This window comes from Gouania willdenowi, chromosome 15, assembly GCF_900634775.1.
Source record: "Gouania willdenowi chromosome 15, fGouWil2.1, whole genome shotgun sequence".
NCBI classification, from domain to species: Eukaryota; Metazoa; Chordata; class Actinopteri; order Blenniiformes; family Gobiesocidae; genus Gouania; species Gouania willdenowi.
Window position 1 is genome coordinate 6,864,413 of NC_041058.1, and position 20,535 is coordinate 6,884,947.

Here is a 20,535-nt window from a genome sequence, read left to right on the forward strand (position 1 = left end):
GTATTATTGCATAGTTTTAAAAAAACAATACATTACATCACAGAAATAGATGCACAGTAAAATAAATAAATAAAATGAAAAAAATATATAACTTTAATCAGCATTTTTTCAATTTTAGAATACATTTTAGGCGACCCCATTTTATTTCCAGGCGGCCCCACATGGGGTTGAAAAACCCTGCTGTAACCCATATAATGAAGTATAAAACACTTTTTTTGTTAAACAAAACAAAACAATTGTATTGTTTATAATAGTTAATGCAGTGGGTCCCAAACTTTTTACAGTTCCGTACCCTTCAGACATTTAACCTGCCATGTACCCCCTACCACGGCACATGCAGGGTTTTTCAAGCTTGGAGTCGTGACCCCATTCGCGTTCACCTGGAATTTAAATGAGGTCCCCTGAAATGTCTAGTAATTTATAATATATATATTTTTATAAAAAAATATTGATTAAAAATGTTTTATTTTTCAAATTACAACACCACTCACAAAATAATCTTAAATAACTGTATTGTATGTTTTCACTTTCTTAAATGTAAATCTAGTTCAAATAAAATGCGTCTCGTCACTTTGTGCACTAATCCTGGCAACAACTACGAACATTATCAAAAGTTAATTCCAGAAAGAAAGAAAAATTATCTGGAAACTGGAAATTAAAATGAGGTCACGATCTTAAAAAGGTTTGGAACCACTGATGTAATTTCACATACAATGTAATCACAGTGCCTGTACGACTGTGTCACGACTTTGACGCCAATGACCTTTATGCAGATGTTAATGCATGTTTAAATGTGTATGTGAAACACTATATACTTTGACAACAGTGGCCTGCATGCAGTAAAAGCAAGTATAAAGCGTTAGCATTAGCCTAGTGTTAGCATTAGCGTAGCGGTAACATTAGCTTAGCATTAGCCTAATGCTAGCATTTGCCTAGCATTAGCATCAACCTAGTATTAGCATTAGCATAGTGTTAGCATTAGCATAGCATTAGCCTAGCGGTACCATTAGCGCAGCATTAACATTAGCCTAGCACATTTGCCTTGCATTGGTGTAATATTAGCATTAGCATAATATTAGCATTAGCCTAACATTAACTTTGTGTCAGCATTAGCATTAGCCTAGTGTTAGCATTAACGTAGCGGTAACATTAGCCGAGCACTAGCCTAATGTTAGCATTTGCCTAGTATTAGCATCAACCTAGTATTAGCATTAGCATAGTGTTAGCATTAGCATAACATTGGCCTAGCGGTACCATTAGCTCAGCATTAACATTAGCCTAGCACATTTGCCTTGTATTGGTGTAACATTAGCATCAGCCTAATATTAGCATTAGCATAATATTAGCAATAGCCTAACATTAGCTTAGTGTCAGCATTAGCATTAGCCTAGCGATAACATTAGTGTAACATTAGCATTAGCAAAGCATCAGCCTAACGTTAGCATTAGCTTAGCGTTAACATTTGGGCTAACGTCATATTTGTGCTTTTTTGTTGAGATTGTCTAATGTTTAATTTATGAGTAGTTACAAGTAAATTGTAGTTTACAATTTTAGTTTTTTATTCATGTACTGTATCCCCTATGACAATTTCCGTACCCCCCAGTTCAGGAATGTAGTAGTTAATGCATTTAAAAAATAATAATATAAAAAAACTCCAGATGTTATACCACTTTGATGAAACACTTTCTCAGCTAAACTCTGGGTAATAAATCCTGTCTTTAATCCGTTCTACGTTCACTGCGTCTCTGCGGTAGTTTTTCCACTCAGTGATTCATCTTCTCAGAGGAGGATCTGTGTTACTACAGCTCTACTCTCTCTCTCATCACTGAGCTGCAGCCTCTCTCTATCTCTGTCTCTCTCTCCGCCTGTCTGTGGTCCTCCTGAAACACCAGGCTCGTCCTCCTCCTCCTCTTCCTCTTCTTCCTCCTCTTCCTCTCTGGTCGACATGGCTACAGTGGTAACCTCCACCAGGTTCACTGACGAGTATCAGCTGTACGAGGAGCTGGGAAAGTAAGCAGCACCTGCAGCAGCTCTTGTTGCATGCAGTATGTGTGTGTGTGTCCGTGCATGTGCATGTGTGTGTGTTTCCTCTGCTGCCATTGTGCATCAGCTTTGACAGCAGCAGCAGGATGAAGACAGCTCCTCCTGAGCCTCAGTAAACCACAGTAAAAGCTTGATTTCTACACACCGGTGCACGTTTTTAAAATGCATCGTTAAAATGTGTTCAAACCAAACAAAAAGGTGCGTGTTTTAAGTTGTGCGTCAGTGCATCTGCAGGTAGAAAAGGAAAGGAAGGAGACGTCGAAATCATGCTGGGCTTTTTACGCGCTGCACGCAGCCACATGTCGGTGTGACTGCAGCAGTGCACAGAAGGAATGGTTTTAATGGTATTGCACCATGGAAGCTGTTGATGGTGTCTCCCAAAGCCACTGTGTACTATCTAATCTCCATTGCTCCACCTACCACACTTTAAAGGAGGCGTCTGTGCTGGAAAGGCACTGCAGTTAAAGCTCTAAAGATTATGCTGTGTGCTGGTTTGTTTATCACACGGCTTCTCAAATGGGGGTACGTGTACCCCTAGGGGTACGCGATGGCACCACAGGTGGTACTTGAGAGACAGTGGGAAATCAACAACTTAAAGCATTCAAAATATGGGGTTTTATAATGTTTAGAAATGATAAACATAATAATGATTAGGGGTGAGTATTGACAATACGATGTGATGCGTGTGATGAACCAAATTAAAAAAACGTGTTTTTCAACAGAATTGATCAAAAAGCAACCGAACTACGCAGTTAATATCAAAATTAAACGTAGAGATGAAAAATCAAAGGTATTGATCATTCAGAGGACAAATTGAGTCAAAACTATTTGCCTCAAAACATCCTCTTTATAATTTATCATTAGTGTTTTTTGCACATTTTTTCACTGAAAAAAAGAAAATGCAGTTTTACACTCTGCCATCATAAAATACAGTGCAACAAGTAACCATTGCAGAAAGTACCCTGAGTTACTGACAATGCACGAAAATAAGTAAAAACGTGTCCTATTGTGATCAGATCATATGAAAATAAAATGCCTGTCCAAACATATTGCATATATGCTCCATCACTGAATACACTGACCTGAAAAGTATGAGGAAAATAAAGTGCAAAAAAAAAAATATATATATATATATATTAAAAAATCGATAAAAAAAAAAATCGGTTTAAAATCAGCACCCAAAAATCGCGATATATCATGAAATTGATTTTTTTCTCACTCCCCTAATAATGATGATGATGGAAATGATATTGATTATAACATGAATTAAAAACACAAAGTTCAGACTTGGTTTGAAAACCAGTGGTTTATCACATTTTTGTTTATAATAAATATATTGATTTTAAACATTCTATATATATATATACAGTATATATATATATATATATATATATATATATACACAAAATGCAAGCTTATGCATTCAGATGCTTGTCATTCTGTTTAATAAAAACTTCCAGATGAGGTTGAGAAGAAGGAATGACTTTATTTCTCCTTTCTTTGGATGTAAATGATTCATGTATGACTCATAATTCAACTTACACTAATATCTTCCTTATTCCTGGTGCAGCTACTTCCCAGTATTGCATTGCATTGAAACAAAGTTAATTACAAATATATATATATATATATATATATTTTTTAACCATAAATAGGAGTCATTTTTTACACATTTTTTTATGTTGTCCCCTTCTTTCCTATGGGTGTTAATATAGATTTAAATTTGATACACATTGAATTAAACTGTTACACATCTTTAATATTTGAGTTCATTAAATCAATATTTTTGTCTGGAAATATGATTTTAAAAGATAAACCCTAAGAAGTCCCTTTGGAGCACTTGGACCTGCTGTGCTAGTGGGAGAGGAAGCTAACACGCAACAATAAAAATCACTGTTTTTGGACATAAAGCAGTAGTTTTAACTAATGTTCTTATTTTCAGACATGGAAGCCAGGAGAATGTGGTTAAAAAGCTCAAATTTGAAAAAAAAAAAAAAAAAAAAAAAACCCCACCAAAACCAAAAAAAATAGTATGGGATTTTGTTCCATTTTGTGGTTAAAGTGTTGATGGGGGAAAGAGATGCAGATCCTCAGAGGGACTGGAACATTTAATCCTGATTCAATGTCCAACTCTAAGCTCGTTTATTGACTTGTCCAAATGGAATGAAATCCCATACTGTTTTTCACCTGCGTTATGGCGCCCACTCTATAGGCAGAAAATGTTAGAAAATGCAACATCGATGATTGATTTTTCAAAATGCTTTAATATACAAAAGCAAAAATTTAAATGGAATAAATATTTAGTGTGAACTCAGGGTTTAAAAGTCCAGTTTTATGCTATTTTTCACCAATCTCCATTTGTTCTAAGAACCCCAACAACATAGTATTTAAAGTTTATTTTCCCAAACTCGCCTGTTTTCACTTTCAGTTGCATGAAAAATATTGCAAAAAAAAAAAAAAAAACCCTAATATTCTCCCAAAATAAAACATTTAGGTGAGTGTTTAGTCCGTGTCATATTGATATTTCACCTTCAGAAGGGATTTTCGTCCATATTGCGAGAGTTCGTAGGGACAATTTGCACAAAATTTCTCAAAAATCTTTGTTTATCCGTTTATGGTAAAAATAATGCTTATGATATTGTCCCAAAATATGCATGTGAGGATTATATTCAGTGTCATATTGTCATTTTCGATCTAACGAAAAGCTTTTGCTTCTTAATCCTGCTTCTTTTCAGACACATGAAGTCTGCCCTTAAATTGAATTTATGTTTTATTTATTTTTTGTCTGTATGAAATCGATAAATAAAAACAATATTATTCACAAAATGTGAACAATATATTGCCATTGTCGCTTCAGAAAGAGAATTCTGTCATTTCTTACCGTTTTCCTCAATCATGGAATTGTTGAATCCGATGATCTATATGTTTAGGTCTAGCTAAGTTTATTCTGTGATGACTTTGATTTTTTGTGCAGTGTTATTTTCCTATAACTGCTAAAAATCATTAAACTATGAGCCTGAACACAAAAAAAAACATACCAGATTGTGAGTTGCACGTAGAGCCTCACAAATTATATATTCTTATGTATGCTTGTATTCTACATGGCTTGTTTTTCATTTTATTTTTTTGTCTTTCCCTCTCCAGGGGTGCCTTCTCTATTGTCCGCCGATGCGTTAAGAAGTCCACCGGTCAGGAGTATGCTGCTAAAATCATCAACACAAAAAAGCTCTCGGCCAGAGGTGAGTGCATCACGATATCCACGCAGCGCTAAATGTAAAGTGGAGACTGAGGACAAGCAGTGGAGTCACAGCAGGCCATTCACCCCCTCCTTAGCATAAATTCCTGAAAAGCTGGAAGCTGCTTGGCAGAGTGAGGCTGCTGCGTTCTAAGCTCTACGTAGCACTTTAGTAGGCTTTGGCACGGGGTTCGCAACCATGTTTGGTTTGTTTTACATCACTAGCAAAAGATCGCACGTGTACTCGCTCAGCCTGAGCCCACAAGCAGCTTGTGGGGAAAAGATGGAGACTGGATTTGGTTTATTTTTTATAGTTTTGGCTTCTTTGCGTTCAGATATCAATAAAGGTGCTTAGGAAATATTTAATAATAAATAATACAGCCAGGTGATCAGACAGGGTTTAAACACAAGTCACAGACTTTCTTGGTGGTTATTAATTCCAGAAAGTTCATTTTGTCTTCTTTTTTATTATTATGGTAAGTTTTCATTTATTCAGACAACTTTTTTTCTGGAAGTTTACTTTGATCTCCTGTCGAAAGATGTCTGTCTGTCTGTGTGTGCATTTGGGGCCTGTACTACGAAGCTGGATACATATATCCTGGATATCTCTCCATTGGCTGAGAGCAGCTGTACTATGAAGCAGGATATAGATACGTACACTTAAGCGAGTCAATTTCAGCCTGGCTACATGCGTGCTCCTGCGACAGGGGTGGAGATTGCAGCATCAGACCAGTCACAATTGAGGAATAATTCTTTCAAAATATGAAAAATTTAAATCCATAAACCAGACCAAAAGCAGCACTGTTGCTACAGAAAAAGCTACACAAAAAGAACACAGGCAGGAAGCTGCCGACACTGTTAATGCGTAAAAGTGTGAGATTACACAATATTAATCCATGGGATGATAAACTGACAGCGCTCTGATCAGTTTCACGTCATTACAGAACAGACGTGTTTATATTCAGGTAGACCTCCTCAATTTATCACACACACACTGGGATGACAGCACATTGTTTCACTGTAGTATGTTCCTGCTGATACTGACAGCGTCACTATAGTTTATGTAGGTATGAATGAATGAGTTGATTTGTCCGTACACACGGAGAAAGTCCGACACAGACTTCATCTTGCTCGAGTATTGTCGACACCAAACATACATACTATGTATAATTTATATGTTGAAGTGCAAACTTGAGGACATTATTGTTGAAATTGCTCATTTTCCCGCCTAAAATCTGCTGCTCACTTAAGATGAAATTTATATTTTATATTTGGCCCCTAAACTAAAATGAGTTTGACACCCCTGATCTATATCTTTACTAAAGAATGTCATTTTTATCCATTAATCATTTTTCTTTCCTAAACGCTGCCACATCTGCACCAATCAGGGTCTTCTAACAGAACTGATTGGTCAGGAGGCGGGACTTTTATGCTCGCTCAGATCTTTTCCACTTCACGACTTGGTCCCAGTTAGGTGTTCAGTGTAAATTACCATGGTGATTTAGCCATGTAAGAAGTTAGCTAGCGTCGTAGTACTGTATAGGACACATCAATTAAATCCCGGAAGTTGGCACGATATGATGATATCCAGCTTCGTAGTACAGGCCCTTGTAGGTGGATCTTAGTCCATGTAAACTTAAAGCTGAAATCCATGTTTATGTATGATTTTTTTTTTACTATGGTCTACTGGCGGTGGTCATTCATATACATTCATGTATATAAGTCCCTCCTTCGTCCTATAGACCCCTATACAAATAGAAACGATCGCCGAGTGCGCCCAGCCAATAGGCTTCGACTTCCTGTTTTTGAGACTGTCAATCAAAGTGAATGCAGAACTGTGCACAGAAATAAGACCGCGCGTCACAACAGCAAACGGGTAAATATGATTTTGGCTCTTATCTGACCTGTAGATCTATATCAATGTGACCCGATGCAACCTTGTTATGTTCTGCGATGAGCGTGCAGAAAAGAAGAGGCGTGGCTTCTGGTAGATTGGGAGAGGCAGTGAGAGGAAGTGAGGCTGTTTAGGGCGGGACATCGAGACGTTTCTCAGAAGCTCTGGATATCAGCTTTAATATGAGGTCTTTGAGGGCTGCTGTAAGTGGAGATCAGGGTTAGTCCTGGACTTTGATTGTTCTTTTTACATCGCTTCTTGTTTTCCATCCCCGCCCTCCTCTCATTTCTGTAAACACAACACAGATTTGAGCTCAAATGCTTGAACTCAATTTTTCACCAGCTGATGTGATCGTGTGCGTGTGCGCGCGTTGGCGACAGTCCTGTGCTAGCAGGGGTGAAACTCCTCATCTCACAAGCTGTTTGGCAGAGACTGATTTTCTGTCTGTGTGTGTGTGTGTGTGTTGTGATCACAGCTTTTAAACAAACACTGCTAACTTGCCGACTGCTCTTTTCACACTAACAAAACAAACATTTCTCCTCCTCCTCACTTCAGACCGTGCTCACCACAGTCACGCCACCCGTCTGTGTGTAGTTTCACACTCTAAAACTCTCAGGTCTCTCATTTGCAGCAGTAATCACAGCCGTAAGGAGCCACATGAGAGAAATCGCGTGTGTCATAAAAATTAATCTTTATTAAAATGGTTTTTAATGACCGAGTCGTCTCTTCAGGTTACTACTGCTGACTGTGCAGTGACAAATCATCCGGAGGGGAATGAAAAGAGATGCTAACGGTTCATGTTCTATCAATGAAATGATGTCAGTCACTGTGATTACATCGTGATCTCCTGACCCTACACAATAAAAGCAGAAATCATTAATCGTTTGAATGTAGAGGTGATTGACAGACAGTAGCGAACGCACTAAAAATGTGTTATTGCACACGTGAAGAAGAAGAATATTACAATTAATGAAATAAAAATTATCCACTCTAGGGGTGTGCTTTGCCATGAATTTGCACGATACGATATATCCCGATACTAAACAATAAATAATATTTAGCGATTTAACGCGATATCAGTAATTACAAATTTAATCTCTCTATAAAAGCAAGGAGTGTGCGTGTGCGCGTGTGTCAAATATCTCTGGTGTTCAGGGTCAGACAGAGCTCATACGTGCTACACAGCTGCAGCTTGGTTCAAAGCTGTGCGACGTGGGAATGGTTTGGACTGAAATAGTCCATTTAATGAACAATATCATTAAAAAAAAAAAAAAATCATCCTTTGCCGGAGCCTTTAGTCACGTGGTGCACTACAGCCAATCACTGCACATCGTAGTCACGTGTGTGCACTACAGCCGAGCGCATACCCGAGCCGGCAAACACTGCGCGTTTGTGTGTGCATGCATCATTTTGGCTGTTTTTCAACTTTTTTAGAAGCTTGCATATAGTCCCAGTGTGTGCATCCAGCCACCGTCACCGCGGGCGGAGAGAGAGCGCCACACACACACACTCATCTCAAAACATGCCCTCACCACACATAAGGTCTTTATAATAATAATATATTAAATGAGGGGGAAAAAAACCTAAATATTTAAACAAAAAGTACACAAAACGACAACAGAAATGCACAAAAATATACAAAATGACTCCAGAAACACACAAAATTACAACAAAAATCGACAAAATAACTGTAAATATACACAAAAAGGCTCCAAAAACACACAAAATGACTTCAAAACACATACATTACAGAAAAATACACCAAAAAACACCAAAAATTTGAAAATGAGTAAAAAACAAACAAACAAATACAAAAAATACACAGTGACAGCAGAAATGCACAAAACTACACCAAAAAAGCTACAAAAATACACAAAATGACTCCAGAATCACACTGAAATGGCAACAAAAAACAATCATTATACAAAAAAGAAAACAGAAAGATCCAAAAATACACATAATGACTCCAAAAAACATACATTACAGAAAAAGACACCAAACGACAAAAATATAAAAATGAACACATTTACATGCACATGTCCCATAGAATTAAAAACTTGGGAAATCACACACGCTCTTTTACTTTGCACCCACACATAAACCCCTTTATATAACTACAGAGTATGTACACATCTTTGTACATCCAACTTCAAACACATACTCATTTGGCCAGAATTGACAACTCTACTTAAGCTCCTCCCACTCTATGAATACATACTTCCAACGGCCACTGTACTGTCGTTTACAAATACAAAATGGTGTAAAATTTATTTAATTTTTTTTTTTTACTTGCGATAACAAGTGGATAATAATTAACTGTAACTCAATCAACAATATCAAAAACAAGTGGTTTGATTATTAAACTGTCAAATTACATATTTCAAAAAGGTTTAACTTTTGCTTCTACAACAGATTCTGATTCTGTTATGTTTTTAATTTAAATTAAATTTTTTAAAGTAACCACATACATCTATGAAAGTTTCCAGTATGTTTTATGAAAATAAAATGCAATCAACTTCCCAAGCTAAAATGCATTGAGGAGTGAGGCAGGATTTTTTGGATTGATACGATAATTGTGCGGTAAAATATGGCGACATATTACTGAAACAATGTTTTCTTACACCCTTAATCCACAATCTGATCAGGAATAATATTTTACAACCTCTACTATTAGGAGAAAAAAGCCATTACAAACACGTAAATGTCTTCTTTTTAACATATTTAAATGATTATAAGTATAGAAAGTGTTTCCTGGCATTTGTCTTTGCTTATTTACTTCCAACTTTGTTTGATCTTTCTAAGTGCTCGATCCTTTGATTTCTTTATTTAGCGATATTTTTCAACTCAAAATATTTGTTTAAAAAAACTTGTGTGAAAGTTCCTTCAGTCCCTTTACATTTTTATTTATTTAAAAATAATCATTAATACAAATGTACAAAATATGAGCCAAATGGATTTATCAGTTAAAGAGAAAATACTGTAATGAGGTTGAAAAAAAGCGGCGCTCGTAAATATAAATGAATAAATGTAGAATTTTATGCTTTTTGAATGCGTCACAAATTATGCTGCACTACTCAATATTAGCCACATTATTAAAGGGACACTTGTAATTACAGTGTGACTTTAGAATAGATGGTATTTTATTAGGTGGAATTAAATGATGTTCAGCAGCTACATATAATGACATATTGGGGGGGACAGGCTTTTTTTTTACTTTAAAAAGTAAATATTCTGATTCTGGAGAATAACTTCAAAGAATAAAATAACACAATATATATAATGTCAGAGAGGGAGATTTTTTTTTTTTTATCATATTATTAGGATTGTCCCGATACAACTTTTCCACTTCCGATACAATACTGATATTGTAGCCTTGAGTATTGGCCGATAACGATGCGATACGATATCGGCACGAGTCATACATACTTTTATTACTCATTTTGTAGTGTGGAATGTTAAAAAACACTTGATCAAGTGATGTCACTCCGAGAACAATAATCAGTAACAGTAGGTATGTGAAAAACTGACCCATTTATTATTAACCAATTGGTTACATACATTTTAACCTTCAACCTAATAGCTACAGTATTCTACAATTGAATAAATATTAAATATTACAATATTTTCTGGCTGATATTGGACTGATATCCGATATCAATATTGGATTGGGACACCCCTACATATTATTGTTGATTTTATGTTTTTACTGCTGATTATAATGTTATCATTGCTTTTTTTAACTGTTAAGTGTTTTCTGTTGCTCTTTTTAATCATGTAAAGCACATTGAATGGTCTTGTGTATGACATGCGCTATACAAATACATTTGCTTTGCCTTTAATACATTTGATATTTCGTTATCTCATATTCTGATATCAATGTTGGGTCCTGACCCACCTGGAGAACCAGTCATGGGAGCGAAAGCTTCGTACAAGTTAGTACACAGTACAGTACACACACTTTTTCCCATCCTAATCAGGGACCTGTATGTATTTAATCTTGACGTGATTCTCCAGTGTGCTTTGACTAAGCTTTAAACAAATAAATGTAGACAAATCAATAAAACGTGAGGAAGAATCGCTTGAGTTCACTTAAATCTCCATTTAAAGTATGGATTTCTTGCTTTAGGATAACGTTTGCAAAGCATTATTTAACATTATTGGATTCTTTCAACGCTGCCATTAAAGTAATTCTATCAACACAGGTTTAGGTGCTTAGGTGCAGTTTAAATGTAGGTCACATGTGAAATAGAGGAACGGTGATTTATTAAAATAAAGTACGGAATATTAAGTCTGATCTAGAGAGCGAGGCTGATTCCTCAGTCATATAAAGAATTCTCTGAGCACGCAGACACCTGAAGTAGACACAAATCACAGTACGATTCATGCCGTCAGTGCTTCTTTGTGTTATTTTTAGCTGCAATTATGCGTCATGTATTGTGTCAAATGCTGAGGTGTGTATTCTTACATTGTGGGATAAGGCCTGTGATGTCAGAGAATATGAGAGGGGACAGGCTGGCGGCGTTGGTCCTGCTGTTGAATTATTGAGGTCTGCGGCTGCTCACTGAATACAGGCCGAAAGTGAGGAATCAACCTCCATCCTCCTCTTCTTCCTCCTCCCCGCTTCCTTTACCCTTCGGCCACTCACACACTTCTTCTCTCCTCCTTTGACAATTATTCTCCCTGTCTTTATTTTTTTCCTCATTGGGGGCCGGCGTGCCAGGTTTGCCTTGCTGTTTGTTTTCCGGCTCTTCGGTGGGCTCGTGGTGCGTTCGCTGCAGGCCGATTGGTGGGGGGGCTGATAAATGTAGCAGAGCTGCGCAGTGAATGTTTAATGGGACCAACTGTGAATATTTGATGAGAAAACGGGAGCCAGCAGTCACACATGGAAGAAGAAAGATGAAGATGAGGGAATATAAAGGAGTAAACTGGACAGATTTATCCTCTGACCAAAGCTGGAAAAGTGAGAACATGTTTTACTTGTCCTGGTTGCTTTGACACAAGTGTGTGTTTTGGAATTTTTAAGATTCTCCTTTGGTCATATTTGCCTCGTCCTCTTTTTTTTCTTCTTTTTTCACCCCCGTTTTTCCAACGTACACTCACAAACACACACACACACACATGCACACATGCACACACTCCTCCCAAACAGCATATGGCATCAAATGAGAGCCAAGTTGGATAAAAATTTAATTTACCATATAGCGCTGAGATGATCATTGAAATGTCAGCAAATAAACACAATTAGTTAAATTAATTTAACATAGTAGATGTAGACGAAAATGATTATAATATATTAAATTACACTAAATTGTAATATATCTACAATGAGTAGAAAATAACCAAAAGTCTAACAGCTAGATCTGACCCTATCCCAGTAAGTTGAGCAAAAAACAGTTAAATGTGCTATAATAAAAGAGGATTTGCTCATTAAAAATTAAACACATTTTGTTGATGCTGAAAGGAATAAACCAGGAAATCAACTCGATTGTTATATTTCTAGTCAAATTTTTGTTTTGTTTTTTCCACGCATAGATTTTCAGTTTAATTTAAATTAATGTCCTTATTTGCAAATTTTCAATCAATAAAACTATAATTTATTTTTTAGATATAACTTTAAAAACATCTTAGTTACAGGTTTTTCCACATTTTGTCAGCTTCTTACTACCACAAATGTAAATGTGTGTTATTGGATTTTTGATGAGATGTGTAACAAAATTGTAAAGTGTAAGTTAAATGATATGATACATCTAAAAAAATAAAAATAAATTAGATTTACCTGTAGATAATAAAGTTTTCTTGCTTTTTCTTTCTGCATGCTGCATAGTATTAGTACACTGTTTTCAAATAGCATCATCTTAGAGCAAAAACCATCGTGTGTTTATGTGTAGAAGGTTTCTTTCTAAATTTAATAAATGAACTGGTTTGCCGCTGTTCATTCACTCACACCACTTTCTTTTATCTCAATGGTTTTGTTTTGCAGACGCAGAGATCATCACAACAGGGAAGGCTTTCAATACACAGAATAAATACCACTGTAATCTGTGTAAATATTAGTTTGTCATTATTGTCTCTTTTACACAAGAAAGCTTCTATTGTCAAAATGTTTGCGGTTTGAGCTGTCAAACACACACACGCCTATACTCCACTGGGTTTGATGTGCACATGTATTTATTTTTACCTTGTCTGCACATGCTATCAATGTAGTGCAATATTTTTACAACAGCTGTGCATGTTTTAATTTTTGCAATGAAACTACTTAATGTATTGTATTACTTAATTGTCACCATCACCAGCCCTCCCTAAGGAAGGATAAGAAAAACTTTATTAAAGGGAAAAACATAGAAAAAATTAATAAATCCCTGTTCCTTTCAAAAGGGACAGGGAAGAGGGAGTTAGGGTGGTACATTAATGTTACTATTGTCTATATCTTTGTGATGGTGAAGTTTGGGATGTTTTCTCACTGGTTTAAGTGTGTGTTTGGATCTTCTCTACTGTGGTCATTGTTGGCCCAGCTGTGGGAAAGCATGTGATTAGTCATCAGGTGAGAATCAAGGTTAGGAAACCTGCTCAACTTTATTTACTCTATGTGAAAAATGTGTCGCTGGTTGCCTCATGAGCTGTGGAACATTAATAGCATTCCACAGTGTCTCAGCCACACAGTGGAGCCTGGGTTCTATACCTGTCACTAGCCATGGAAAGATAACAGCATGTTAATAAGAAACCAAGTTGAGGGAAAATCACATTCCCACGACACTAAATAAATACTCTTTGTTTTGACCACAGAGGGACGAAGGAACCCTAGATTTTCCTTCATTCTCTGTGCTTTTAAATGCATTAATATTTGCTGTGCAAACAGGCATGTGATGATTGTTCTGCAGGAAGGAATAAGAGCGAGCTGGTAGGTCTATCATCTCGTTCATTTCTGCTGCGTCACAGCAACTGAGCTGATACGTTTCCATTAAAGTCAATGTGTCAATTTCCACCGCATGTGTATGCAGTCCGCTGCGTAACTGCTGAGTCATGCCGGAGCCCTCCGCAACAGAAACGCAGACCTTCCATTTTTGTTGGACGCCAGAGCAAAGACGCAGAAATTTTGCAAAGATAAGCTTGTGTGGGACAGGACGTAGTGCACAGACACAAAATCAAATATCTGGTTTATTTTCAAAATAAAATACTCTTTGTTCAAGGCAGAACCATCGATGTTTCGACCCTCTTGCTCCTTTTCAGGGTGGCGGGGGTCTGCTGGTGCCTATCTTCAGCTTTCTTTAGGCGCTAGGCGAGGCTACACCCATAAGTGGTTGAATCACAATAATCTCGACAAAAGTGAAAGATCTCCAGGGCAGGACTGAGTAGATTGTCTTCTACTCAATGAACTGTTTGTATGGATTTGTGGTTCTCTTTGTATTGGCCACAACTCGCGATATCGCGCGAATTAGCGATATTCCTGAGTCCTTGCCGCAACAGTTACACATCACAGACGGAGGAGGTGGGGATTGACGGACAGTGGAGACATTACGGAGTAGTAACACATCCAGTGGAAATCTGGTGTTAGAGTTAAACCAGTTCATCAAACTGTTTTTATACAGCTTTAAGAATCACATAGACTTTTTTTTAGCTTTACATGTACAAGTTACTTTGCTAAAAAACACTTCTATGCATCCGTTTCCTGGACTCCACATCCCACAGTGCAATGCATGAAACTTTTCCGACAGTGTCAATAAATGGAGAGTTCAAAGCAAACCTTCGAGCAGCAGTTTTGACCTTTTACATCTTTGTAAATCTGAGCAATGTCCTCAGAAAAAAACACTCGCTTAAAAAAAGGGGTGAAAACAGCAGTGATGTATTTGAGTGAGTGTCAGAGCCTGAGAACTATCAGAATAGTTCAGCCCAAACATGTAGTGACACTTTGTGTATCAAACTACCTCGTTGTGTTCCTCCCTGGCTCTAATGTCCCCCTCTGCGCTGTCATACAGTATGTTGTGATTGTTAACAGTAGCTGTTCTTCAGGCTGTGTGTGGTGGCCTTGAATGAAACTTACACAGACCTAAGCTGAACAGCTTGACGTCAGGTTGCTGCACAGCATTATGAATAGTGTGTGCTTTTCCCTGCCAGGACCTCTGAGAGCATTTACTGCTGAAAGTTTCACCTGACAAACAGAAACACAGATATATGACCTCCGCTATGGTTTTCCTCCTGTGGAGAGACGACAGAAAGAACCATGGTGCAGTTTAATGTTAGTGGGAGCAAAACGTCACACGATGGTGTTTAGTGGACTTCATATACTGTAGGGAAAAGAATACACATTGGTTTATAATTCCAGCACGTTCATTTTGTTTTCTTTTTGAAATTAATATGTTAAGATTTCATTTACTCAGGATATTTACTTAAATCTCCCGACATGTTTTGGCTTCTAATTTCCTGAAAAAATGTGTCTGAATAAATTCAATCTTAACATATTAAAACATTGGTTTCTTGATCTAATAAACTTTACTAAAACACCTCAAGTCTTATGCTTATGTTGTGTTGTCATTATGTAGCTGAATTTATCACAGAAGCTGGTAATGTAAACAATATAACCTAGGGATGTAAACAATTTAAAAAGTGCTCTTTTGTCAGCTTTTCTTTTCCACTGCTCAGATAGACAGCAGCTCTGATGTCCGCCATTGATGTGTTTCAGCTTCACTGTTCAATAAAGACGTACAGTATCACTGTATAAGTATGAATAGTAGGATTTGTGTATTGACCGACACCGGTGATCAATACATGTACATATTGATGCAAATACAGGTGCTATGATTAAATTAAAAAGTTACTAAACCACAAGATTTTAGCTGACGTGTGTCGAGGCTGGAAATAAAAAGAAAATGGGCGGGGCTCCTGGAGCAGTTAAGACACGCTCAGTTGAAATGATGAAATTTCCAAAGAACAATCTATGCTATGCTAACTACTACTCTATAAACCTATAGGAGGGGCGGGGCCAATAGTGACCTAAGAAGCCACCAAAACACCACAAATCACCATTCTCAGTAAAAAATGTGATCGTAATAGCCGTGTTTCTACCCATAGAGGACAGTCACTTTAACATTTTTATAACAAATTACTAGGGTTGTCCCGATCCGATATTGATATCGGATATCAGTCCGATATCAGCCAGAAAACAAATATCGGCTTTCATCGGACTGCATCTAACATCTCCGATATCAATGTCGAATCAGAACACCCCTATAGAATACTGTAGATATTTTGTTAAAATTAATGTAACTAATTGGTTAATAATAAATGGGTCAGTTTTTCTCATCCCTACTGTTGCTGACTATTGTTCTAAGTATGTACGATTCGTGCTGATATCGTATCGGCTCAACATCGCTATCAGCCAATACTCAAGGCTGCAATATTGGTATCGTATCGGAAGTGAAAAAGTTGCATCGGGACATCCCTACAAAATACATCAAATTGAAATACTTTGGCAAAAATGTCATGAGTAATACCAGGATCAGTCAATAACACCACTTCATACCAAATACATTTGTCTTGGGGTTTAGTTAATCTTCAACTAAAATAAAATTTTGCTCATATCTTTCCTCTATTTCACTTTTGTTGCCACTCTTACTAACCTAAATGCCTTAGTTTCCACAAAGCCATCATTGTTCCAACCAAACTCCCTGATTGTAGCCTTAACCAATGAGATTGGACTTGATCAATCACAGCATGTTTTAGGAGTACGAATATCCATATTGATACTGATGACATCTGTTTGCCTATATCATTAGTGTAAGAGAGTGTGTTTGTTTATTTAGGTGCATTAGGAGGATGTGGGAATCTTTTAAGTGCAGCTTTCAGTCTGACTGGAATTGCAAAAGTCCAACAAGTGTTTGAGAACTAATGCTTTCCTACTATTTCACTACCAGGCCTCATTGCACATGAACAAAAAAAACAAAAATAATGCATCCCAGTTTAGTTTTCATTATATTCTTTAAAAGAAAGTTAATTTGACTCTGCACGTGTGACACAGTTGGTGTGTTTTTGTATTTTTTTTGGTGTTTGTATTTATTTTTTTGAAAATGTTGCAGCTTTGTCTGCATTTTTTGCACCTCACGGCTGAGTGGCGCGGTGAGCTTTTAGGTGCACTCACAGCGCAGTGTTGCATTGATTTCATGGCTTCGTTGCTAAAACCTTCAGATGGAGTCGCTCAGTTGTTCTAATGCGTTAGTGGAAGGAAAAAATGTGAGGAACGAGACGGACACAACACAATGGAGCACTTCAGGTCTCCAAAAAGCATCAGACGGCATTTCATATCTTTGCATACATATTATTGCATATAAATATCTATACACTTCTGCAAGAATTTGGGATATTAGCGTTGTTTTGTTTTGTTTTTGTGTTTTTTTCATAGTAATTTTAAAAGGATGTCTGAAATCTTATGATTTTGCATTTTTTTTAATATTCAACAGTCAGCTGAATGTTTTTGAAGGGTTTTCCTCTTTCATAACAGCAGTTGGAACAATCTGCATTACTCAGCATCATTGTGACTAATTGTCCAGTTGATATTTGCTTCCCTCGCTCACTTTTTATGCTCGCAACTGCCAAAAAATATCAGCCATCACAAGTGAATTAAAGCCATTATCTTTGGCCAGCACTGAGTGAGAATATTATCACAGGCCAATGGAACTTCCCAGAACACAAGCAGCCAAAATAGCCCATTATGGCCATGACAGCGAGGTGAAGAGTGTCTGATTTCTCACAGCTCGCATCAAAGTCTTTTTACGTCTGTGTGTAAATAAAGCCCAGATATCAAACCTGACGTGGCCTGCTTGTGCGTACACATGCATAGACAGGAGGATAAATGCAGACCTTGATTAGCATTAACAGTTCAGAGGTTTTTGATGCTGTTTTATTATTACAGCCCTCTACAGCCTGTTCCTGCAGAGGATGGAGAATCGAATCGTTAATCGATGCAGAGACCTTTACGCAGCTAAGCGAGAGAGAAGTCTATTACCTGTTGAAGTCGGAAGCAGCTCGTGCTGCACGGGGAACAGATGTTTTGTAATGTTTCCACTTTTTAAAATCCTTTTAGAAATGATTTAGCGTGACGGCACCTCCAAGCGTTTCATTGCCTTAATTTTTATGTGTATCTGTCATTTATTTTCACTCCAATTTATTTTACTGCTGCAGAAAATGCTTGTTTAAGTTAATTATATCAGTTATAATAGCATCAGGCCTAAACTGACATTTTTGTTATACTTTAATCACAGAACATTGTATTTATTATTTATAAAATACTTCCACATATTATCTCTACTTGGCTACATAACTATTTCCCATAGCAGAAATGTTTCTGTCCAACGTATAGTTCAAACAACTAATACACCAAATATTAAATTTATCAAATAATTGGATAAAATCTAATTTAAAGCTCAATTTTAAATATGCAACAGAAAAATAAGACTGATCACTGAATAATGCAAACAAATGTTTCCTTTTAAATAAAAATGTTCATTTATTTATGACATACTATACGTATTGTGCAAAGGAGAGAGAAAAAAAAAAAAAAACATGCGTATTTGTGATGCAAAGAATCCGCTGCATGGTTTCAACCTAAAACGACCAATTGAGGCAGTGGTTCCCAAACTGGGGGGTGTGTGACGTCATGACGGGGACGTGGGGGAATGTTTTTGCTGAACCTGAAAATAGAAAATGTTCTTTTTTTTTTTCTTTGCAGTTTATTAATAAAAAGCTCTATTGGTGTTCTATTAGTGAGATTGAAAATGTTGTTGTGTTTATGAGATTTGAAGACGAATAGTCCTTTTGAAAAGATCATACCTTTATACCGTTTTTTATTTATTTTTATTTTATTTTGTTGTGTTTGGGAACCATTGAATTGAGGCATGGTCAAAAATAAATAAATAAATTGATTAATAAACGAGGCTTTGAGAGTTGAGACAAAAAAAAAAAATTATCAGTATTTATTTGGGAATTACAGTTTTCGAGGACTTTGCAAATTGTTGCAGCTCTAATAAACAATGTTGTCAAACAAGCAGATATTAGATTTTCCAGGTTATGGAACCTTATTATGTCCAGGTATTTCACTCCTGATCCTATCATTACTCAACACGATCAACACACAGCATTCATATATTTGTAACAGGTTAAGGCAGGTGTTCTCAACCTTGAGGTCAGGGCCACTTTTGGGGTTGTGAAACACTGGGAGGGGGTCACCAGATGCCTTCAAGAAACTAAAAATATCTTGCCATATTTTTGCTCATTTCAAAGCATTTATGCTACATTACTCCCATTTCTGCCAATTCTCCATCAAATTTCAATGCTTTTTCTGCATATTTTTTCTACTTTCAAGACATTTTCAGCACTTATTAACCCTTTCCACCACTTTTTCAACCTAATGTTGCATATGTTGACCCATTATTGTCACTTTTAACCTCTTTTCACTATATTTTATGCCTATTTTTGCCAATTTAACCGCATTCACTTTTAACCAATTTTTGTGGTTTTTAAAATCCTGTTTTGCCTCCTTTTCCATCATTTTTTTTTGTCACTTTTAACCCATTTTATTTTTGATTAAAACAAGGATTTACATCTTTAAGATGACTATATATTATGGCGCAGATAATGCTCAACTTCCTGGATAACAGTGGATATTATTCAGATAAATAAATAAATGTGATTATCACAGATTCATAGAACAATGGCTGAAAAAGTTGAAAACCACTGGTATAAGGTACCACAATACAATCTTTAATTCTGGATAGGATAATAAGCGTGTCTTATTACACACAAGCTGCACATATGGACATCAGCTATGGTGGATGTGTGTTACTGTTGTTAATGTGTGTGACTGTTAATCTGACAGACAGAGGCTGGGGCTGTGTGTCTGTTTTACAACAGATCTGTCTATTCTGAACACACATGCATATACACACACACACACACACACATTCACACGTACACACAAGCAGATGGACGTGCTCGCTTTGCCATTTGCCATCATTAACTGACAACAGATTAAATTCAAGCCCAAACCCACAGGACTAATTACACTAAGTGCAAGCATTTGCTCTTTTTTTTTGTGTCTCTGTGCACGTGTGTGTGTGTGTGTGTATGTGTGTACATGTACATACCTGTATTGATAGATGGCATTGCAATCCTTCTCTTTATGCGAGCTCATATTAGCTCAGGGTTTTGGCTGATGATGAATGCAGCTTTTGAAAGATTGTTGAAAGCACTTTTTCTTTTTTGGTTTTTGTTTTCTAAAATCCTCTTAAACAAGGCGTCGAGTTTTAAAGGTTGCCAAAATGTTTGCTGTAGATTTGCTAAACTAAATAGGTCGAGTATTATTTATTAAAGCTCA

At 36.7% G+C, this 20,535-nt stretch overlaps 1 protein-coding gene across 18 annotated transcripts in view; it reads left to right on the top strand.

Moving 5' to 3' along the window:
* Nucleotides 1–1,865: 1,865 nt before the first annotated feature.
* Nucleotides 1,866–20,535, top strand: part of camk2g2 (calcium/calmodulin-dependent protein kinase (CaM kinase) II gamma 2) — a 59,240-nt gene continuing 40,570 nt past the window's right edge. For all 18 annotated transcript variants that reach the window (XM_028467834.1, XM_028467836.1, XM_028467826.1 and 15 more), the window contains exons 1-2: nt 1,866–2,010; nt 5,188–5,282. In XM_028467834.1, coding sequence (XP_028323635.1) covers nt 1,946–2,010; nt 5,188–5,282 — 160 coding nt within the window. In that variant the 5' untranslated portion in view covers nt 1,866–1,945. The remainder of the gene's footprint in view (nt 2,011–5,187; nt 5,283–20,535) is intronic.